Source organism: Pollachius pollachius (assembly GCF_949987615.1).
Source record: "Pollachius pollachius genome assembly, chromosome: 7".
Taxonomy (NCBI): Eukaryota; Metazoa; Chordata; class Actinopteri; order Gadiformes; family Gadidae; genus Pollachius; species Pollachius pollachius.
Genome location: NC_136940.1, coordinates 20488666 through 20512943, shown reverse-complemented (window position 1 = coordinate 20512943; position 24278 = coordinate 20488666). Strand labels below are relative to the sequence as shown.

The 24278-nt window shown below is 47.4% G+C and overlaps 2 protein-coding genes across 4 annotated transcripts; one reads left to right on the top strand and one right to left on the bottom strand.

Annotated features, from left to right (window-relative positions):
- The first annotated feature begins 488 nt into the window (after positions 1-488).
- elovl1b (ELOVL fatty acid elongase 1b) lies at positions 489-11037 on the top strand. 3 transcript variants are annotated; one of them, XM_079740497.1, is made up of 9 exons: positions 498-621; positions 5598-5686; positions 8639-8729; positions 8902-9092; positions 9366-9446; positions 9538-9594; positions 9723-9828; positions 9927-10063; positions 10164-11037. In XM_079740497.1, exons 3-9 carry the CDS (start codon positions 8669-8671, stop codon positions 10488-10490), a joined length of 960 nt encoding a protein of 319 aa, XP_079596623.1. In that variant the 5' UTR covers positions 498-621; positions 5598-5686; positions 8639-8668; the 3' UTR covers positions 10491-11037. The 3 variants fall into 3 exon arrangements, with proteins under 3 accessions (XP_079596622.1, XP_079596623.1, XP_079596621.1); XM_079740495.1 differs by lacking the exon at positions 5598-5686 and adding an exon at positions 1016-1086 and having other exon boundaries at positions 533-621; XM_079740496.1 differs by lacking the exon at positions 5598-5686 and having other exon boundaries at positions 489-621.
- Positions 11038-12066: 1029 nt separating this feature from the next.
- On the bottom strand, positions 12067-23908 carry zfyve9b (zinc finger, FYVE domain containing 9b; the record flags this gene model as incomplete). The annotated part of the gene is made up of 17 exons (XM_079740048.1): positions 12067-12645; positions 12840-13019; positions 13131-13236; positions 13522-13684; positions 14041-14121; positions 15457-15607; positions 16046-16150; positions 16244-16326; positions 17225-17449; positions 17921-18076; positions 19097-19219; positions 19510-19633; positions 20173-20339; positions 20716-20815; positions 21332-21829; positions 21935-22344; positions 23845-23908. 17 exons carry the CDS (start codon positions 23906-23908, stop codon positions 12484-12486), a joined length of 2898 nt encoding a protein of 965 aa, XP_079596174.1. The 3' UTR covers positions 12067-12483.
- Between the last annotated feature and the right edge of the window lie 370 nt (positions 23909-24278).

The following is a 24278-nucleotide window of genomic DNA, read 5'->3' as shown; positions in this document are numbered from 1 at the left end:
CGCGTGCCCCAGCAGGTGTACGGAAAACCGACGGGTTGAGACGGTGACGCGCTGAAAACGTGCAGGATCACGTTGGACCATGCTCTCTGCCATAATAAAGTCATTAAACTCAGGTGACTAAACTGAGGACTAAGATTTGCTTTTCTTCAAGTTAATTGTGCAACAATTGCATGGGTGTCTTTACAACTCACACCATGTGCGTAAATGGCCCAACTCTTGTTTTAAGTAAAGAGTATACTAGTGAACGGTTTGATAAAAAATAAATCAGTAATAGATAGAGACCGGATAAAAGTGAAATAAGTCGGTAATGACACACAGACAGATCGTCAGAGAAAGAACGAAATTAAGAAAGATTAAAAGAAAGAAACCCCATGTAGGCTTCAACCTAGGACTGATGTTGGCGTGTATAACGGCAGGTTAGCACTTCCGTATCAGGCGCTCAGAGCAGAGTAGGTGCGTGCATGACTCCACCTTCAGCAGCTCCATCAGTGGCTTTGGGCTGGGCCACAAAGAACAAGATCCCTCTATAACGCCGCGGTCGCGACGAGGAAGCGGGTGGAAAGATAAGCGAGTCCCAGAAGACGCTTGAACTTACTTATTTATTTCGCCTCCTTCTTTCAAGTGAGTATTACATCTATTAACGAAGCCTACTTGTTGCGTGAATTATGATGCGTTTCGTCGTGTTTCAGCGGTAAACTGTTTAATACTTCCCGGAAGCAAGCAACTAGCGGCCCCAGATATCCGCTTGATGAGGCCGTATCAATAGTCGTTTTGCAAAGAGTGTGCCCATGTGTTGCTGGCTGTCCCATTCATTCGTAGATTCGGGTTGTTTGATTGGTTTAAAGTTAGGCACAGGCACGCTTCCACGGGCCTGAATCGTTCCAGAGCCGCAGAATCTGCATAATTCAGTAGGCTATGGCAAAGGGCGATTCTGACGTTCGTAGAGCTTGTTTTTGGAGACATGCCTTTGAATTTCTTGAACCGCTGCGCTTTTATCCAACCTCTCTCTTCCTAGCCTAGTTGCCACCTTGAGCACCTGTGTTGCAGAGTCCAACACAGGCTACATTGACCTGGATGTGCTTTAAGGTAAATTGTTCTTGGGAGTGAACTTTGAAACACTTTGAAACACTACAACCTTACCGCGTCATGAGTGTCCTACCCTAGCCCGTCTCTCGACTGATTAACATTTTATTTAAATAATAGCGGCACCGTGGCGAAGCCGGTTAAACGGCTATTCGGAGAATCACATGTGTCTGTAGGCCCCATGTACCCACCAAAACTCGCGGTCGTGGAACTCCATATCATCAGAAACCCTTTCAAGGTCAGGAATTCATAATGACGCAGACTCCCTCAGCGCCGTCGTTACGCTTCATCATTTGCCCTGCGTCTCCTTGCCAGCCTGTTGCGCCAATTGACGCAAGGCAGGTAGAAAGGGGATGTTGATAAGAGGAACCGACTCGAAACTAGTCTCTTCGATGAATTCCTTTGGGGAATTCCATTTAGATGTGTTTAATCGTGAAGACGGGGTTTATTTTAAGTTGAATGTAAGTTGAAGATTGTTTGACTTCCGCTTTCGTATGGCAGGCAATTTACAATTATTTAAACGTTTATATAAACAAAAATCAAACAAATCGTTTTATTAAATCTCTGGCTAAATCATACAGGCGCAGTGCTAAGGAGAGTTCCCCAACCAAGAAGGCCACACTTTCCAAATGCTCTTTGACCGATTTGGCTACAGGCCTGCTTGTCCAGCTGAACCCTGTCGCTGCCTCGACCCTTTGTGATTATCTGTCCATATCTGTTAGGATGTATGTTCAAGCATGGGTAATGTAATGGCGTATATTTAATGGAAGGATGAAGAACATATCACCTGACTCAAACAAAGCCAGTGTCCGGTTATGTTAAAGGTTGTGAATATAAGACCCTCAGTCTTTACATATGGAAAATATATTGCGCCGGCCTCCCCTAGGGATCAATAAAGTATTCATCTATGTATCACACAGAATCAAATGACAGATGTCCTAAAAGGTTCTTAATGATGTAAATTTACAATTACTAAAGTTGGGCAAATATCCTGTAAGGATTGGTAAGAACAAAAAAAAACAACACTTTGATTTAGCTACGCTCTCTTAAATTCTTATCATGATAAGGGGCTTGGTCTTGGTCAATATTCTTATCATGATATTCGGCCTCATGATGGGGCCTCAGAGATGTGGGAGATGGGAGGGTCAAGGATTACCATTAATAGCCAAGCTCAAAGCTTTGTGAAATTGGCGGTTCTCCTTCTGTCACTGCTTATTTGTTACAAACCATTGTGTGGTTGGAAGGCCGCAGGTGTAAGCGTGTAATTGGCAAACACAAACCCGACCAGCAGTACTCGACTGTCCTTAAACACACTTATTAAAATACCATTCAGGAAGCCTCCTGCTGACTGGCCCTCTGTAGAACAACTCTGTTCCAAAACAGGAAACAAGGCGTTGCTCTGTCACCTTTCACGTCTATAAAAAACAAAAAACATCAGGTACCGCTACACGGAGTACGTCACTAGCAGTAAACGCTTGCGTGGGCTGAAATGCATTAAATCAGTTTTTATTACAAGTTTGTTATCATTCTTTTCATACCGCTAAGCGGCTAGTCCTGACATCGCGGCATGTCATACGATTTGAGGGCATGTCCTATAGAATTCCGACCTTTGTTCCAGTGCCAGCTTCCAAGAGGATCCGAGGCAGTGGTGTGACGTGCTGTGCACTCTTCCAACAGCTGCCGAGACTCGGCTGTTCCACAAACACGCCTCACAAGCAGCAATTAGTCGCATTGCTGAAAAGGTGCACAGGCTTAAATTAAAGGGACGTTCGGCAGGTTTCTGTGTTGGTTGCTTTGTGTGAACAATGGCAGGTAGCCGTTGAACCCCCCCCCCCCCAACCCATCCTATCCTAAACCACCCTACCGTCATTGAAACCTAGAGGTGCTGGGGGAGGGGCAGGGCGGGGGGCCGCCACCATACATCAACATTCCATTTTTTCTCTGTGATGTTTGCCTGTAGTTTTAGTGCTTAACCGGTAGTTTTTTCGGGTAGTATTGCAGTGGAGTTGAATAGGGATGTGTGATATCTAATTGCACATTTTCAAACATGAATCGATCATGATTTGACGTAAGGAGGAGGAGTGTGGGGGGGGGGGTGGTTGCTCTTGGATACAGAAGTGGTCGCTCAAGTTTGAGTCCAGTTTACTCTTTTTCTGTAACAAATGTAGTTTGTCGTACCTGGTAAACCTTTGAATATCTTGGGTTTCCATTAGGCGTCGACTTTACACATCTTTGTTTACCGTCAACAGTGAGCCTTCCTTTGTCAGTCACAGAGAGCAGACGTCCTACGTCTCGCTTGTTGTCGCCACAGACTGACAGATCCACTAAATGAATAACTCTTTATCTGGTGAGCCACGGCGCTTGTGTGATCGGAATGTGGCTCGATAGTTCGGGACGCTTGTACTCCTCTGTCCTGTCGCCGACTCGCGGCCGACATTGATTTCCTTGGCCCATGTTCATCGAGTAAATTGTCTGTACTGCCGCTCTTTCCGGACGGGAATTGACTTGGTGTGCACGGTTCACCTGTGTATGCACTGGGAAGGCCCAACACAAAGTTAATGGTCTTAATACATTAGCTATGCAACGTTCGTTTGAGGCTGGCATGTATCCCTGAGGCCCAGTTCTAAATCCTGTTGAGAAATGTGTATTGTCCTCGCTACACCTGTCAATTGGGCGCTCAGCCAAAATGTCTCAATTTTCTACATTCTAAGATGCAGGAACTCTCTGTTCTAAGTACCACTTATGATTCCTCAATAGATTTTTACATTCCGGCCCTCCTCAACGGTGGTTGACCTAACCATTGGATTTGGCATGACCACATCATGTGTGTGTTTGGACAACGTGGACGACAAATCGCTGAAGTGTGATTTCCTAATCTCTGACTTGATGGAAGACCGTTGGCTAGCAGTATAAACAACCATTCATGCCCTCGCTGGCCTTGTTGGGTGTCCTTGAGGAGTGTGGGGGCAATGAGGGTACATTATCATATCATATCGTCTCATCTCCCCTCCTGAGAGTTATGAGTTGCTTGTCGAACCTGCCGTTTCAGCTGTTAATCATAGTATATCTAGGAACTAGTGACTAATGACAGTTGACGCCTGGTCCTTATTACCTATCTACGACTATCCCCGTTAACTTGAGCATGCATGCCCCCTAGGCCTGAGATGATCAGATGGACGTGGTGTTCATTTTGTTTCACCCAAGGCATGTTTTTTGCTTCTTAGGCACAGAAGATGCAAGTGCAGTATGTAGGTAACCCATCGTTTGAATTACAGCAAAGGACTTTGAATACATGCTTTGAATAAATCCTTTGAGTAGCCTTTGTTCAACAGTAGGATACTTTAACATTTAAATTAGTGCAACTGGTTCATGTGTTGTGTGTGGTTAAGCAAACCAGGTAAGGTGTCTCATGTTGGGTGTGTCTGTGCGAGGGGAAGTTAGTTGTTCCAGTTCTGGAAAATCTGCCGTAGTTCTGCATAGAAATACTGTCTTTGACGGTTCATCTGCCAGTACAGAAAGACCCATATAATGCTTTCTTTAAGTAGTTACTACTGCGTTACACATCTTCTCGCATACTCTGAGGTTTGGTTGACATAAGTCACATTATTTTTAATAAAAGTATATTTGTGATGCAGTCCACAAACTCTGTTGCAACTTCTCGTTTATTCAGCAGAATTTAAGTTAACTTTAGTGCATCTCTACACTTGCATTTGCCTCAGCCGAGAGCAATGAAGGGATGGGAAACACTTAGGCGCGATATCTCAACAATTCTGTGAGGAGTAGAAATCCACCCCCTTCCCGCCAACCACATGGACATTAACGCTTTTGAAGCATGGAAATACTTGGATATTGAGTCGTTTGTACTTTGTAAACAAATGTTGTCTTTGCTTTCTGGGTGTTGGCGTTGCAGCTAGCCGCTAGAGTCGTAACAATGCCCCCTTCATGGTAACCGTATCCCGGCAGCGTGTGTGTGAATAATATTATCAGCCTGCCCCGCGCTGAAACCCACAGGCCAGCTCATGTTGAGGTGCCATTGGTCTTTCTATTTAGGTGTGTTTGTCTGTGTTCTTCACCTTCAATTATTATTTATTTTGTTACATCTTTTCCATTGGTGGGTAGAAAACGGGGTCATTGCTCTCTCTCGTTCTGTTGCTCCACCCATTGCCATTGTTCTCTCTCTCTCTCTCTCTCTCTCTCTCTCTCTCTCTCTCTCTCTCTCTCTCTCTCTCTCTCTCTCTCTCTCTCTCTCTCTCTCTCTCTCTCTCTCTCTCTCTCTCTCTCTCTCTCTCTCTCTCTCTCTCTCTCTCTCTCTCTCTCTCTCTCTCTCTCTCTCTGTGTGTGTGTGTGAGCTAGTTATTCATCCGCCGTGTGAGTCAGGGAGGGCGGAGAATCTGAGGAGTGCAGTACCAGTCACACTTGATCACTTTTTTTCCCTTCTCTTGCTCGCTCTCTTTCTCTCTCTCTGCCCTTCTGTGTTGGCTGCTGTCTGTGTCTGCTGCTCTGGTCTTCTTCAGCTGCTGCTTTGTTTTGCACTTCCCTGTCCTGCTGGGTAGACTCCGCCACCTGGGAGACCTTGCCTTGAAGACTTCACACTCTCACCGAGGTACGCTTGTTTTGGTGTACTAATCCCCAAAGGGGGGTTGATGTCCTTTTCCTCGATACAACCAACCTAACTTGAGTGGCCTGCCGGCACTTGTTTCTTTGGGTTGGATGTGACTCTGTGGATTTGCCAGCACAGGTTTGGTGGTTTCCAACTACTCTGTTCTCTGTGTCTGTTCCCCAGGAAGCGGTAGTGTTCGTTAGGACTGTCGGGCTTACATTTAGATTGAGGGCATTTAGCGGATGCTGTTATCCAAAGCGATTTACAATAAGTACATATCTCGGTACAATACAGATCATCATCGAAACGAGTGCCAAGCACTTACCATTGCTAGGTTAGACACAGTGCAATTGCTTGCACTGTGTTTTAAGGAACAGTTTGAAAAACGAGGGAACAGATGCTTCACTCTGTTCGATAACGGCTGCACCCGGTTGGTTATCAATTTATTAATTTATTACGGGGTCTGTCGTCTCCCTGCCTCTTTACCTATGGTTCATTATTAACTCCTACATTGAGTTTCTTCTGTACCCATGATTCATTGACAAGAATGGACATTCATTGCTGCCTATGACAAATGACCTCCCCCTCCATTCTAGCCGTACGCAGCCTTGTGGTTGTAGTAGAAGTCAAAGCAACCACCCCCTGTGGTTGTCATGGTAGCCCATAGTTCAACGAATAGGGGTGTACGCAAGGTGTTGGCCCAGCTCAGATTATGTTTACATTTCCCTTGATATCATGTGCCCTTTGAGCAAAGCACAAATCTACGCACTTCTGGCATTCTCAGTGAGATAGGTTAAATGCCCTCACTGTAAAATTGTGTGGTGGTTGTGTTTTTAGATGATTGTGTCAGTTGAAGTCGTTGAACGTTGTTGTGCTACAGTAGCATTGTAACAGTCTTTGTCGTGGAACTGAATATCATTCAATGTCGGGGAAAAGTGTCTATCATTAGGGAATGTTTTACCACTTTGTAGGAAACTGCCTGTTAGACAGTTTTAGTCTGGTGACTAGATATAAACCTGTTAGTAGACTGGCCAGATGACAGACAATGGGGACAATTGTAACTGACCTTAACTGCAGATACAGAATGGTAGTTCTTGGGTTACAAGATGGGGGATTGTGCAGTGAACTGTGAGGGGACAGTGTTCAGTTTATTCCTATGGTCGTGTCCGTACACTGGATCTAAACAGCCACGCCATATTCATTCATGCATTGGGAGATAGCGTTAGGATGGATTCTCTCTGGTCCCAAGACTAACCCTTGGGTGGCAATATGTCTGACGATTTGAAGACTTACAAATGTTCTGGTCACAACCGAGGTGTAAAGGCGTTACAGGCTGTGTAAAAATATAACAATCAGTCTTTGAGTAAGTAGAGGTAGAGTAGGCTGATTTTAATCATTCGTCATATGGTGAATCTGGAAAATTACTCAAGCTCAAGCTGACTCAAGGCTGGAGTTTACAATTTGAAGATCAAATATTTTCACCATAAATCAAATATATCACGGATTTCAAACGAGATGACTGAATTTGACTGTACAACTAGAAAAAGATTGACATTCTTTGTAGAGTGCAACTCGATGTGTGTGGGAACCACCACAGACACAAGGGTGCTCATGTGGAAATGTAAGGTGTAACCGTACTGTCTTAGAGTCTTATGTTTGTACCTGGTTGTGGATAAAGGGCGGCCTTCTCTCAAGCTCCACCATGCCAATATACTGTATTGAGGAGTGATCACTTCTGCTGCTGAGGCAAAAGAGGGCTGCACAATATCCATGACCTTTAGCCCAGTTGATGGGAGGTAATGGTGTAAAAGGTGCCTCCTGTACGCATCTCGGTTATAGCATAGCTTTGGAAGGTGGGCCCTGGAATTTTTTTAAACGAGGTATCTCCTGTGATGACATCTCTCTGAGATATTGTTAAAACAAAAAATGTGTTCTTATCAATTAGTAGGAATTTGCACGGCACGTCTGGTCATTCCAAGGCGTGTTGAGTATCAGTCTCCGGGTTTGTCTCTTGAAACCCACCCTCCAGGTTTGTGTTCTGCAAACCAAAGATAACAATCAATTGACAGTATGCATGTGTTTGATTTATGTCTGATTAATGGCGTTTTAGTACGTAGTGGAGTTTTTCTTTGGCTTTAAGTTTGATCTCCTACGTCACGTGCAGTTGGCCCACTTAAACTGACATTGCCTCAGTGAGCATTCCGAAAGATAAGAAGTTGTCCGGCTCCAAACGCTACACAAAAAGATTGTTGTGTCACCTTTCCAAGGTCATTTCAGAATCAGTGTAGATATAAAAATAAAAAGTGTTTGTTTTGGCGTAAATCTGGCGTTTCACATGCTCCATGATTTGTTTCTAAAGTGCATCTGCTGTGGGAAGGCCGTGTGTCCTTGCAGGATAAGCCCAGTGGGCAACTCCCCTCCCAAGTCATGCCATATCAGATGAGCAGCCCTGGCTGCACTGGGTGTCCTGGTGTTTTGTAAGAAACCTTTGTTAACTGGGCCCGAGTTTTCCTGCCCTCAGTTCATTTCTACCCTTAATTACATTTTGGGCAATCAGCTGATGAGCTGAAAAACTCATTCATTGGTTGCTCATCAGTGGTCAAAATTGTGTTTACAGCTGTGAACGTTTAAAAGAAAATTGCATTCCCTGAAATGTGCGAAGTAATGAAGGTTACCCCTTTTCCTCTGGAGTGATCGTATCCTGTTGAATACTTTGGGCCTAATGCGATCACGTTGCTCTCATTTGAATTGCAAATTGAAATGTTACTGGTGAACTATGCCACACATCTTTTTTTGGTATTATATTTTGGACTTTGCTATGGCCTATCACCATTGGCAAGTGTTTACCTATTTTCAATGCCAAGAACGGGACAGGCTTTCAGAAAATGTTTCTTTGCTTGGGTTTTTTGCTTTGTCTGAAACTAGGAATAAGACCCACACTCTCTTCTGCCACAGGTCATTGTCTTTCAAAACAAGAACACTAAGATGCTGCAGGAAATGGGCTCCCACGCTATGGATATCTACGACTACCTCCTGAGTGGGATCGGTGGGTCGATTTTAATGTTTTTACCTGATTTCTTCCTCTGTAAATCACCATGGACGTTGTTTGAATGGTGATTTATAAATTGACTTGCCTTGAAAATCTTTTTTTTTATCTGTTGCCCTTTTGGTTTAAGCATTCTTTCATCTGATCTGATCATTTATTGTTTCCTTTTCAGATCCACGCATGACAATGTATCCGCTGATGCAGAGCCCGGTGGCGATGTCCGCCATCCTGCTGTGCTACCTGTTCTTTGTACTGTACCTCGGACCTCGCATCATGGCGAACCGCAAGCCCCTGCAGCTGAAGGAAGCCATGATAACCTACAACTTTGCCCTTGTGGCACTGTCAATATTTATCGTCCACGAGGTCAGTATCCAAGGATTTTAAAATGTCTTAATTGGGCATGAAAATCTAACTAGTAAAAAGGGTTTAGGATAAGGGTGAGGAATCCCTCACTTCCTCAATAAAAAAAAAAAAAAGATATGGCAAACCCTGAACATTTAAATGAGTCTATGCTTAGGGTTTATGACAGGGTGCGGGCTGTATGTTTTGACCTTGCCGTCACCGAACATTCCGTATTGGAATGAATACATTCTTTAGTGACGCTAAATGGAGTGACTCAAAGGGTTTCCGTTCTAGTTCCTGATGTCTGGCTGGCTGAGCACCTACACCTGGCGATGTGATCCCGTCGACACCTCCGACAGTCCTGAAGCGACAAGGGTATGCCCCCCCCCCCAACAGAAAAAGCCCTTCAGCAACATTGGTTGTGTGTGGTTCAGACATAGTAAAGTGTGTCCACTCTCTTTACCAGATGGTGAGGGTGGCCTGGCTTTTCTGGTTCTCCAAAATCATTGAACTCATGGACACGGTGAGTCAGACTAGGAAGCTTATTACTACTCATGCCATTGCGTCACCGCATGAAATCAGGGCCAGGCCTCTTTTGGTTTAAGGAACTCCCAATTCCAATCTAACCTCAACCCTCTTTGTGTGGCTCAGATCTTCTTTGTGCTGAGGAAGAAAGACGGCCAGATCACGTTCCTTCACATCTTCCACCACTCGTTCATGCCCTGGACCTGGTGGTGGGGAGTGGCCTACGCCCCAGGTGAGATGGCTGTTCATGTGCACTACTCCATGCGTCGAATGGGGGCGGGGCATGGGTTGGGATAGTGGTAACCCCATGTTGTTGTCTCACCCCTCCAGGTGGAATGGGCTCCTTCCACGCCATGATCAACTGCTCCGTCCACATCGTCATGTACTTCTACTACGGCCTCTCCGCGGCCGGCCCCCGCTTCCAGAAGTTCCTCTGGTGGAAGAAGTACATGACCGCCATTCAGCTGGTACGTTCAGCGCAAACTCAATAACAAATGTTTCTGTTTTCTTTTTCTTCATTTTTTTTCATTACATGGATGGTTGTGAATTTGTTTTGCGGTGCCACAGGTCCAGTTTGTGCTGGTCTCGCTCCACGCTACACAGTACTACTTCATGGACACCTGTGACTACCAGTTCCCCGTGGTCATTCACCTCATCTGGGTATACGGCACCTTTTTCTTCGTCCTCTTCTCCAACTTCTGGATCCAGGCATACGTTAAGGGCAAGCGGTTGCCCAAGCAAGACTTGAAGCGAAGCCTTAACGGTGGCCACGCCCACACCAACGGCAAACACAGCGAGAACGGCACCAGCAACGGCCATGCCATTAGCAAGAAAAGCGACTCTTCTCAAAATGAGAACGGCAGCTCCATCCTCAGCAAAATGAAGAAGGCCTAGGGGTCTCTAGAGTGAAACCGCCAAGATGAATGACTGGGTGAGCCCACACAAACCACCATGGATTCCAAAGAATATTTTGGTTGTGTTTCTTGTCTAGCGTTTTTGTCTTGCCTTTTTAATTGACAAAAAGACAACTTTGATTGGGAGAAAATGTCTGTTCTTTGTTTTGTCTTTCTATGCGTTTCCTCCACTGATGTTGCCAATGTCTTCACAGTTCAGTATCACCAGAGTCCCATTCCAATGTAATTTCGCAGCCCACGGTCATTGAACCACTCACCCCGAACTGCTAACCCTCCTTAACACCCTGTGGATGGATTGTTGTACAGTTTATATGGAACTTGGACTTTGCATATTGTAAATATATTTGCCACACACAAGCTAATTACATTGGTATGCTTTGAATGTTCTAAGGTTTGTTAATATATTTTCCAATCCAACCAATTTCAATAATAGCATTTTATATTACCAATGCCTTTTTAGTTTAATATTTCCAGTTCCTGGAAAAGAGCAAGTCTTTTGTTGTGTGGAATAAACTTTTACAAGTACATCTTTGGGGTTGAAATGCTTTGCAGGGAACATTTGTATTTTTCTACTGCTGGTGATTTTAAGCGGCCAGCGTCCCAGTTGGGTATCAACTTGACATGAATGTAAACCCCTCTGCCATCCCAACTATGTAGAGCCTGTAGGAAGTAAACAAGGAAGCTATTCTGCATTGTTAGAGGCTTCATCAGTAGAGTTGCAGAGCAAGCATCCTTTAGAGTAGCAGAACTCCCACCCCTCTCCGTTCGGCGGGGGATCGTGGGGTTTGTCTTCGTCAAGAACAAGGCTATCGGGTGTCGCGATCATTTCTTGTTTAGTATTATGAGGCATTTAGTTAGAGGCAGGATTGTGTGTGTGTATTGACAATGGGATAGATAGATAACAAGTCCATCAGTTGAGTGAAAATATTTGAGGAAAAACAGTCTTAATCTGTCCAAGGTCCTATAGTCTGCAGATGGAAAGCCTTAATAACTAACTTGGAAAGGCAAATGAAATGACAAAGTAAATGCCAAAGCTCAAACCATACAATTCTTTCAGTATAAAAGCCTAATTTCTACTACTATGAAGGATACATACATGTGCAGCCTGTATGTGTGTCATGAAAAGGATGCCTCTTGATTAAAGTGTCTACTGAAGCTTTGCCTAGAATCCTGTTTTCACTATCCCTACGGGGAAATGTTCGATTAAATACTCATACACCCCAGACATTACAATACAAAATCATATACAAATGATGTATATATCCTCCAGCTTACCATCTTCTACTTCAGAGAAGCAATCAGTGAATTTGTGAGTAGATCACTGATCAATGAAATGACTCATTCGATATCATTTACGTTTGGCCACTTTGCATTTAATGAGCAATCAAGAATTCAAATGCATCCAATATGAAAACAGTCTACAGGCATTCACTCCGAGTGCATCGCACGACTACGGAGTCCTAAGTTATGCTACTTCATGTCATTCGCTTATCTCATTGATTTAGTTTAAGGTTGAGGGGCTGAATCCAGCTCCCACTTCGAAGGCATTCTCAAAATATTGGGTTGAACATGGGACAATGAATGCGACGTGAATGAATGCGACGTGAATGAATGCGACGTGAATGTATGCGACGACTAAAATCCCTGCTGCAGCAGCAGCGTAGTATTGCTCTGGCCCATCGTAGGTCTTCAATTTTGCACATATTGTCTGCTCAGCGATGCTGTAGAGAGGTCTGGGTCGGGCTCCTTTTGTCTCTGATCCCGTGGAGCAGATCTTCCGCCTTTCAACAAGCGAATGGCGTAACGGCGAGCCGCTAAGATGCCATCGGCGAGAGCCTTGAGATGGAGGATGGAGATCGGAGGTCAAGGATGGAGGTGAAAGTTGAGGAAAGGTCAAGAGGGATAGAACCACCGCTAACCAGCCAGAGCGCGGGCACACACACCACACCACACGGTGCCACACTGTCAGAGATCTAGGTGATGTTCTCCAGGATGTAGAACACAAACTCGATGACGACGGGGTGGTCCCCGCTCCGGTGTCGCCTGCTGTGCACCACGGGGATCAGCACGGCGTCCAGCGCGTTGAGGTAGGGCGCCGGCAGGGGCTGGCCGTTGCTCCCGGCAACAAAGCCAACCTCAAGAGAAAGAAAACATGCCATTGTTTCAGTGGTGTGTGGGGGCGCTGGGAAACTCCCCCTCACACGACACATCGCTTGAAGTTTGCAGGCCTGCCGCTATTTGATAAATATCACAGAAGAAAACAAACGAAACAACAATGAGTGCAAGTTGTCTGTGTTTTATGACATGCAGCCTCTGATCCTCTTCTCACCTCTTGGGAGTTGAAGGTGACGCGGAGCCCCAATTTGGCCATCCCGTCCTCCTTGAGCAGTTTCAGGTGTGGGCACAGCGCCAGGCAGAAGGCACGGGCGATCCGCTCCGTGAGCCGGCTGTGCTCGGCAGAGTCACTCAGACCGCCCTTTGGATCGTCGTCTCTTTGGAGAAAGAATACCTAAAGATACAATGGTGAATATACACAGATATACATTGACTCTGTCCACACAAAGGCAAAACACACGACAAAACCCGGTCCGATTTTTTCCCCATATATCCATTGGCTCACCTCAGTCCAGCGGATGATCTTCCCGTTCTCTTTGTACTCAGACTTCTGGAACATCTTCATGCTGCTGACGGACTCCATGGATTTACCATCAATGGGGCTAATTACTCTTGGAAACAGAAGCATTGTGCGGTTTTTAATGCAACGTTCTTGGGTAATAATGCCCCTTCTAATACGCCCAGATCAACGACAACAACACCACCATTCATCAGCATTAGAATAATAATTGCAGGCCTGTGTTTTGCGCACGCCTTCTCTCGTGTGCAATATGGGGCTATTGTACGCGTCGGCTCGGACACTCCCTTCCATTGTGCTCTCTCCCCGTCATAAGTGTCCTCACAGGGGGACTTCTCTCTCTGAGCACCACTTCAAAGGTGAGACTGCTCTCCCTCACCCCTTGTTCACCACGCACTTCTCCTCCAGCCAGTCGACCCGAACGTGCTCCTGGCTGTCAGACTGGTCCTGCAGCCCGCAGGTGACGGTGTAATCTTTCATCTCTCGTAGCGCCCGGCGAAGGTCCGCCATGGTTTCCACGGTGATCTGCACCATCAGCCCGTCTGTAGGAAGGGGGTGGGGGGGGGGGGGGTGGGGAAGGGATAGCAGTACAGGAGGAACACACACACAAACACAAAACAGAGGGACAAACTCGCACTCACACATGCACATGACACGTACACATGCCTACACAAGCGGTTAGTTATGAGTGTGTGCAGGCACACACACAAAGACACTCACACACACGCACACGCAGGCACACACAGGTCCACGTATTCTAAATGAAGCTTAACGAAGGGGTGTTTACATTAAACACATAAAGTAGGCATGAACATTCTAGAACTAGAGTTATCATGTAAGGGGTCACATGGGTTCTCTCTATGGGCTGGAGGGACTAGTACAGAGCTGCTCATCCTACCTTCCACGATGCTGGACTTGGCCAGGTATCCCGCAGATCCTTTCAGGGCACTACTGAATACAAAGAAGCAGGAGCCTGTGACTGAATCAAACAAATAAAAACATACTTAACCACCGGTGAACATACCGTTAGGTAACACTCTTGCTACACTACCACTAGGGAACACAGAGTGGCCCCTAGGACACAGAGTGCCCCCTAGTGTTAAATCAGGGTTCATGCAATGCTTTTTTAACGTGATGACATTGGAAATTCGTCATTGTGATTATGGCAAGTTAAGATTAGATCACTTGGTCTTCTACCCATGCCAAAAAAGTGCCAAAAAATAACTTCTTTATTTCTCTAAGATTGAAATGTTTATAGACTGGATTATTTGTCATTGACAGTAGGCAGGGGATTGGTCATATAGTCGCTTGGCAGGTCAACATTCAAATACATTTATGGACCTGCATGCCAAAGGTATAGACAAAGAGAGAATACCATTTTTTAAGAAAGACATGGACCTTATACAACACGACGCATCAAACACACAGCCTCAGTAAACAAGTGTAGGGACTTGAGGTGTTTGAGTGAGTGCATCGTCGATTTTTAGTATCACTTTCTGGACAAGGATGCAGTGTGTGCTGCAGCTGCAGATAGGGGTTGGTCAATTGTTACATTCCTGCGATGGATGCTGTCCCTGAGGATGTGGATCTGCTCACTGTGTAGTGTCCAACTGGTGGAGTAGAATGTGAGAGCTGGATGACGAAGGTGCTGAGTGGAGTAGTGCTGTATTTAAGAGTGATCATGTTTCGCCCGCCTAACAGGTTGTACTTTGTGAGAACGTTGCAGTGGTAATAGCTACAGGGCTTTCCTGTCTAGTGTCCATACTGTTTCATTATATAGGGAGTCTGCTGGCTTGAGTGTAGATGAGTTGGCCTGTCCACTGCCCTGCTTGTTGTACAGCATGTGACGTGTGCGAGAATCGTGGCGTTTATAAACTTTGTGGCAACAAAACTTGCAACCATTTCATTTTCCTAAGCGTACCACTTTTTTTTTCTGACGATAGTTTGGAGTTCAGCGATATACAAAGGTATCTAAACTTCTTATCCCTTTAGATATTTGAGCGTTCGGTCATTTGACCTAGGCAGCACCCTGGCTCATGGATGCACAGAGTCTGGATTCAGCTTCACTTGACCGTGTCACCGGTACAGCTGCACCCCCAAACCTGTGCAGACCACTTATGTAAAGGCTGAACAAGATGGGTCCAAGTACAATCCCTGAGGGACACCGGATAGGGAGTTCCCCTCTGGATCGTACCTACCTCGCCTTTAACAGCACCTTTGCTTCTTCAGACGACGGCCAGGTTTCTCTGGGTTACCTGGCTGTGGACTGGGGGTGGGGGTGGGGGTTGGAGGTTGGGGCTGGGGGGATGCTCACTTTTGCGTGGCTGGTTGTGGATGCTGATGGCCTGGGTCTGGTACTGGCCATCCTCCCCCTGCACGCAGATGAGGTGGGAGTCGGCGGCTTCGTTGAAGCACGCCCCCATCGCCAGGACGTGCTCGTTAGACTTGTTTAACACCTTCATCAGCTGAGAGAGAGAGGATGGGGGGCGACAGGGAAAAGGTTGGCTGGCCGGGATAGTTGACGAGGAATTCCAAACAAACAATCTCACGTTTATAAAAAAAATTGCCTATGACCACATTTTTAGGTACGAGTACGATCATGAAACGCTTGCTCAGTTCTTCTATTAACGTGCTTCTGCTTCCGCACACATCATGTCAACCCAATCAATGCTCCAGTGATCGGCGGAGGTTCACTGGTGGCTACGACTCATTCAGCCACCATCAATCAGCATTCGTATTCACAAGTCCTCAATGTGACCTTTCAACCCTTTTAGACAAATTGTTTTTAATCAAAAATGTGTCAATCTGATGTCCATCGCTTCGACCCAAGTGCGGGAAACTCTGCTATAACCGTAAGTGTTAAAGTGCATTAGCAGTAGTGATGTGGCCGTGTGGCTCCCTACTTCATTATGGCTGTCCTTTGGTATCTTGATGCAGGTCTTCTGGGCCTCCAGGTCCACAGTGAGGCCCGGCACTACCGGCAGACTGTAGCGGTAGTTCCTGAAATCCTATCAGCGGAAATGGGAATGTACCACTGGATCAATAAATCCATGGCATCTCGCTGCACTCGCTGATTACTCTGATGGATGGCGTCCACTTACCACCAGCAGCCTCATTATGGTGTGTCCCGTCTCGCCGAACAACGCCTTCCTGAAGCGCACGTTGTACAGAGGGCAGGGGTAAACTGGAATCACAAGGAGAGAAGGACAGAAGGACAGATGAACAGAGGGCAGGGGTAAGCTGGAACCATAAGGAGAGAAGGACAGATGTAGAGAGTGTAGGGATAAACTGTGACAACCAGGAGAGAAGGACAGATGTACAGAGGGTAGGGGTAAACTTAAATCACAAGGAGAGAAGGACAGAAGGTCAGATGAACAGAGGGCAGGGGTAAGCTGGAACCATAAGGAGAGAAGGACAGAAGGACAGATGAACAGAGGGCGGGGGGTAAACTGGAACCACAAGGAGAGAAGGACAGATGTAGAGAGGGTAGGGATAAACTGGAACCACAAGGAGAGAAGGACAGATGTAGAGAGGGTAGGGATAAACTGTGACAACCAGGAGAGAAGGACATGTGTACAGAGGGTAGGGGTAAACTTAGATCACAAGGAGAGAAGGACAGAAGGACAGTTGTACAGAGTGCAGGGGTAAACTGAGAGCACCAGTAGAGAAGGACAGATGTACAGAGGGTAGGGGTAAACTTAGATCACAAGGAGAGAAGGACAGAAGGACAGTTGTACAGTGTGCAGGGGTAATCTGAGAGCACCAGTAGAGAAGGACAGAGATGAGGAACTATGCTCTGCTGAATCTTTCTCCCTCCCCTTTCTGTGTTCTCACACATTTTTATTTGTAATATGCAACCAGTGTTTGCATATCGTATTTCACGGACTAACCCGCAAACAGACACACACACACACCAACACACACACACAAACACACACAGACAGTCAGCAGTAATGCTTTCTCACACTGATCTGATCTGAAACAGCGAGTGTTAAGTGACAACAAGTCAAATCAAAGACCCATACACACACACACACACACACACACACACACACACACACACACACAATGGGCTGGCTCACAGCGGTACTCGGCACCCAGTCGGAGCATGAGACGCAAGGGGAAGGCTTTGGCCCAGGCCAGCTCCGCTTGGTGGACTAGCAAGGCAAAGAGGTAGGGCTGGTTGGGCAGAGGCAGGCCCTGCAGCGACTGCAGGGTGGGGCCCACGTACAGGAAGCCTGCGTGCTCCTCGGTGCCCAGGAAGCTGCCGCGGAACAGCGAGAGGGATAGGTGCTTCACCACCTTCCCTGGGGACAACAGGGGACAGGGAGGGTGTGACAGTGTTGTTGGTGGGATTGGTTCAGTTGATGTTTGGTGATGAATTCGTTGAAAACCTTGGAGGTGAGATATTACACCAGCAGGTGTGAGTGTGATTAGCCATTACAAGCCGTGAAAATCTGCCTCTTCTGAAATCACAAGTGGGTGTGTTCGCCTAGATGTGTGCTGGATAGATCAGTCTACCAGCCCACCTAGGGGACTGTAGCAGACGATGATCATCTATCCGTCATTTAGGTGGACACGCCCACTTGTGATGTCAGACGAGGCAGATTTTCAAAAGGGCTTGTAACGGCTAATAACACTGGTTATACAACCCTGGTTGTATAATATCCCACCTTTAATACCTTTAGATGGGTTAGATAATCAGAAAGGAATATGTCGAATATGGTATATAAAATTGAATTAAACATTGCAGTTATGATAGTGGTTGTGCGTCTCACCTGTTAGGGCGTCTCTGTACAGCTGGATAAAGTGTCTGAAAATGTCTTTGGGAAAGCTCTTCTCCTCCGGCAAGCACTGGAGCAGCACCACCACCTCCGCCTGGCCCAGGGCATGCATGCCCTTTGAGGTCACGCACCAACACTTCCTATTTACATCTGCACACAATCACCACATAGCCCGGTATTGAATGTGGTTGGGTGGGTACTTTTATTTTGAGCGCGACTAGCAAATTGGAGATTTTCAAAATAAAATGCCATATTTTATATATGGCATATTATGAAAACAACACTTTTCCTGGGATTTGGGGTGTTGTTTTGGGTCTCTGGTGCTCCCACACACATACAAAGTTTGAAAAAAGTCTGTACATGATTTTTTGAGTGAGATATGCATTTCTGAAAGTACCCCGCCTACAGTTACCAAACGAGCGAGTCAGTTTCGGCGCCCCCTCCTACGTAGGAAGGGGGCACACTTGAATATTACCTCCCACTTCCCCACTCCCCTCCAATCAGAGCATAGCTAAGATTTTGCGGAGCAGCGGACGAGCAGCTCGGCGGCAGCCCAGCAGCTCAGCTCCAGGAGTACAATCCCTTTCTCAGCCGGAGCTGCCGCCGAAGCTTCGGCGGCCCTCTCTGAAGTCCATGAACCGCGACATGGAGGAGAAAGGGATTGTGCTCCCGGAGCTGAGCTGCCGGACTGCCGCAGAGCTACCCCCGCCGGACTGCCATCGGCGGCAATCCGGCAGCTCCGGCGGTGTACTCCGGGGGCTAAACTGCCGCCGAAGCTGGCAGGTCCGGCAGGTCAGGCAGGTCGAGATATCCCCCACTACGAGTCTTTACTTGTGGAAGTACCAGAGACATCAGACGCAGTCTTTGTGATTCATAATATCATCCGAGGCGCACATACACACCAGAAACAGTGCATTCTTAAGGGACTGAAACAGAGGGGAATAGCGGTAGGTGAGATTATTTTTTCCTAAAAGCAATTTCCAGCAAACAGCTTCAAAAACATGTTTTCTGGAACTCAAATACTATGTTTACTTGTTGGGAAATAGCCATAATATGTCTCCTTTAAATAATTTTTGCTCTTGTTTTAAAAAACAACAACATTCTGCATGTATCCAAATATACTGCAGATGACCGTACAGGTAGAAAGGATAAACAAACGATATGACCTACAGTTGACTATCTTGACCATGGCTAGCAGGTTAGCGTTGAGGACAAACACCAGAGGTTTGGGCCGGCCGTTCTCCAGCTCCTGAATCAGCAGCATCTCAGAGGGTCTCTCCTCCACAGTGTAATCTGAGAGAGGCATGTGGCATAGAAACACACTCACATATACATCTATACGTTATAATACAGTATGCATTGATCTCACTTCCCCAATACAACAAAAGAGTCTGTCACCAATGCGGGTAATGTAACAAAACTAGTCCCAGATAGTATGTAAATGGGAACCCTTTCATATAAATAAATCGAAAGGGCTGAAATGTAAACCCTGGTATAATGCGGGTATCGGCACCGCAGACAACAGATCCATCGCCATCCCAGACTCTTCAACGGGAACCTCAGGTCAGGCCGTGCGTGCGTACCTCCTTTGACCCCGGTGGAGGTCAGGATGGGGGGCAGGCCGTCGAGGGGGATGAGGTTGGAGGAGCTGCTGATGTTGGGGCTCACCAACGCGGCCGCGCTCCAGCCGTACGGCCCGCACGCCTCCTGCAGGGAGCCGGCAGGAAACACGGCCGTTTAAATCAAGTGTCCAGGACCATAGGGGAGGCAGGCCTGGACCGGTGCACGCATGCAAAACCACCGATGGAGGGGTCCCCCACTCTGCGTTCCTTCTCAAGATTTCTTCCTTGCTGATTAAGGGAGTTTTTTCTTGCCCTTGTGGGGGGGCTTGGGTCAGGGGGGTGTCATAAATGTTTGGCCTGTTAAGCCCTTTGAGACTTCAATGGTGATGAAGGGCTCTACAAATAAAATTGAATTGAATTGAATGCATGTTCAGGTGATTTTGAACAACTCAAAGCATGCATCAATGTTGAAATAACTCTTAAAAAGGTTCACCGCTCAGAAACTTTTTATTCATCATAAGTCAACCTACGCTCTTATCCAACGTGCCCTGAGGGAGAAGGTCGGAGGTGAGGTGAGGTAGGGTGTTGCCCTAGCGGCCACCAACACCCCTAGCCACCACACCACCACATGTACGTATCTCTAATGCGTTAGCAATGGTAGCTTTTAGCACAAGGCCTCCCTACGTTAATGGCCGTTTCCTGAGGTCGCTGGCTCCGCCTCCTCGTCTGAGGGGACGCGGCGGGACTGCGGATTGGCCCGCCCGGGGCTCGCCTCATCAGGGGCGAGAAGGTGGGCTCTCGGACGGGCGTGGTCGGGGCTGACTCGGATCGCCGGCGGGAGAGGATCTCGTCTGCGAACCACACCCTCCTCCGCCCTCTGGGGGGGCTCCCTGCACACACACACACACACACACACACACACACACACACACACAAACAAACACATGTAAACAGGAAAACACACACACGTACACACACATACACACATATACACACACAAATGTACACAAACACACACACATGTACACGTATAAACACATACTCACACACACAAACACACATACTCACACACATTAACACACACATACACCCAAAGATGATGTTAGGTTGAGCATTGAGAGTGATGGATGATACACACATACACACACACACACACACACACACACACACATACATAAACACTCACATACACAAACACACACACAGTGAAAGCTGCTGGGCACTCACTCTTCACAAGGGAGGAGTGACAGGAAATGCAAACCCTTCCCTCCTTCCCGTCCAGGTGGGTCAGCCTGAACTTCAGGTTGGAGCAAACGGCACAGAAGACCTCCACAGACACACACACACACACACACACACACACACACTGATAAATACACTGCTATCGCACACGTTGCGACTAAATCTCTCTAAAAAAGATAGTGGACACCCTGGACTTAAATACACCTCCTTGGCTGCTCGATTATTTCGGTCAATACAGGAGTCACGATTATTCAAACAGTTATTTTTGAGCTTGAAAACATGATGCATTTATTCAGCATTACTCTCAAAAAAGCACTTAGTAACTGAGAGTTTCGAAATTTTCCCTTCAAAAAATACACAAAATGCTTGAATAGAAAATGTTCAAATGATTTTCTATTCAATAATGTTCGAACATAATGTCTAAATGTGTATGCAGCTGGATCTAGCAAAAGAATTATAAAAAATCTACATTTTTTCAAATCGATTATATTCGTTTTGCGATCGTTAAACCCAGAAATCTAAATCACAGCCAAAAATCGGATTGATTGCACGGCCCTGACACCTCGATAAACACTCCACGGCGGTCTCGTGCGTCACTCACCTTCCCGCAGGCGCGGCAGTGGTGCCTCCTCTTGGTGAAGGTGAACTTCACCTGGCACTTCATGCAGACCTGCGCCTGGGCGTCTGGGACCCACAGGGGGGCCACCTCCCCCAGCACGGCGCCCCGCTCCCTGGACAGGATGCTGGAGCGCCCCAGCTGCCTCTCGTTGTCCGGGTCCAGCGGCGAGGGGGACGCCACGACACCGGCGGCGCCCTCTTTCTTCCCTTCGTCCTGTTCTTCTTCTTCTTTTCCCTCGAAATCTTCGTCCTCTTCTTCGTGCCCCACCTCCGCTGCTCCAGCTGCGTCCGACTCCGCCTCCCCCTGGTGGTGGTGGTGGTGGTGGTGGTGGTCATCGTCGCAGCCGGTGTCCTGCGGTTCTCGCTCGGCATCATGGGAGGGTTCGCCGTGAGCGGAGGACGAGGAGTAGAAGGAGCCGCTGTGAGTCTCTGCACCGCAGGACTGCTGCTGCTGCTCCAGACCGCTCTCCTCGCGCTCTTTCTCCTCCACCACAGAGTCCTCCTTGGAGGGCGGGGAGCGCAGCCCCTCCTCCTCCTCCTCCTCCTCCTCCTCCACCTCCTCCACCTCCTCCTCTTCCTCCTCCACCTCCTCCGGCCAGCTGGCCTGGGCGGGGCTTAGGTCCACAGGGCTGTCCGGTCTCAGACATCTCTCCCCCCACGCGGAGATGGAGCTCACGGTGCAGTGGCCTTCCTCCAGCTGCTGGAGGAGCCTCTGGGACTGGCTCTCCAGGTGGGGCGTGCCGCTCTTCTGGTGGCCCGCCTGCCTGCGAGACTCCCGCGCTTTGGGCTGCGGCTTCCGGTAGTCCGGCTCCGGCTCATCCAGGCCCCGCACCGTCGGGCCCTGGGAGGCGGGGGTGCCGGAGCACGGCGAGTGGGCTCTTATCTGATCGTAGCCGAGGGCGGGTTTGGCGATGTCGCCGTCTCGCAGCACCAGGAGACACGGCCTGCTGAGCCAGTGGTGTTTGCTGTCCATCAGGGAGGGGGCGTCGCCTTCATCTGTTCAGAGCGGAGCGCCGCCGTGTTCAGAAAACCAGGAGGAAGCACAAAACATTAATCATCCAAGCGCCTGGTAATGAAGGCACTCCAGGTCTCCTGTGTTAGCACAATTCTTCGGCTGCCTCTCGTCTCACGCACGCACACACACACACACACACACACACACACACACACACACACACACACACACACACACACACACACACACACACACACACACACACACGGGCTTAAACGCATGCTAATAATGAGCCATTAGCGGGAAACGCCGTCTTCCCATATGTAATGACCGTTAAACAATATGGGGCCATTCATCAGCTCACCTCACATCCAGCCCTGCCTAAGAGCCTTCAGTGATCCCTGGTTCTGTCTTTAGCCCGGGGCTGCCCTTGAGAGGTGCCTGGGTTGATTTACACCCGAGCAGAACATTGCCAGAGTTCAATGAGAGGGGCTGCTCGCTCTTCTTTAGGCCTACATATTCGTCTGATGATTGTAATAACAAAAAAATCACTGCATGGGTTTCGATTCCATAGTTTCATGTGATGTTGCTTTAATGAACTAAATATCTTGTATTTACCTTTGTATTAATATCATACAGGCATATGTGATAGGTGTATATGGATACAGCAAAGGGATGTATGGATAATCGGACACCTTCAAAAGCAAATAATGATAGAGATGAAGTCGTATTCCAACTTTATTCTACATCATTCATTTAGCACTTCAATGAAAGAAAGTTGAACAGAAAATATAAATATCAATTGAATAACGAGAAAGGAGAGCTGATGTGTGTTAAGCTAAATCAAACCTAGGCTATTTTGCTGAGATGACTCCGCAGGGAGCCTTGATGACTGACGGCGGGATCCTACAGACCAGTTCCTATGCCTCCCAACGGGGACTGGTGTTTCTGTAGCGTCATGGCATTTGGCTTCGGATATAAAATGCGGGAAATCACTTTATTAGCCTACCACAACCCCGCAAGGTGTACGACAACGCGGTGTGCAAAAATGTCCTATCATTTGCAAACAACAACAACATAAGAACTATCAACTAAGAACTGCAATGCAGTTGGTTAAAAAATCCACAGCCGTAGCCTTCTGGTAGATGAACATATGATTTGTTATCGCCGATGCTTGCTCAAGCAAGACCTGACTGCGCTTGTTTCGCGGGACAGTGACGCATACAGTTTAGCGTACACGTGAAAAACCGCCGCTAAATCCGCTTGCAAAAGCGAGCACGGCAATGCGACATTTGCACTGCTTATCAGGCAAAATATATTCAAGCATTTCGCTGTTAGGTCTTCTCTGATCAGTTGCACAAGTCCAAGAAGGCTACATCATGCCTAAATAGGCGCACACCAGGATGTATGCGAATGCATCCGATTTCAAGATGCGGTCTCTGCGCGCAGCGGAATGCGAGATCAGCGTTTTTCTATCACAGGCAGACGCGCAGAGCCAACATCCGATAACGACGGGATCTGTGAATGACTTTAATTCTTACCCTCAGTGATGGATCCTAAGAGGCTCTCGTTTTCATCGTCCCGGGTAGTGAAGAATTTGAGCATTTTCGAGCCTATTACGGGTACAGGCTGCTCTGATGGAATACCGGATTCAAGCAGCAGTGCCTCGCTCTCTACTAGAGGGTGGGATGCTTTCGCCCCTCTACCCCTCTGTTACCCCCTCCCGCCCCCATGTGTCACTGCAGTTCTTAAACGAAACTCGAGGTTTGCATAAAGTGTCTGTCACCTTCGTGCCATCTTCACAGCTTTGTAAAAAAAGCGCATTAGGCTTCAGAAGCTGCTAGCAATGCCCGACAGAATTAGTAATTGACAAATTTTTCGTTCACCGATTGCCATTTGTTAGGAAGCACGTTCGCAAAAGATAATACTGCGCACCTGACGCCTTTATTAGCTGCTGACCTAGTATAACCCCCTT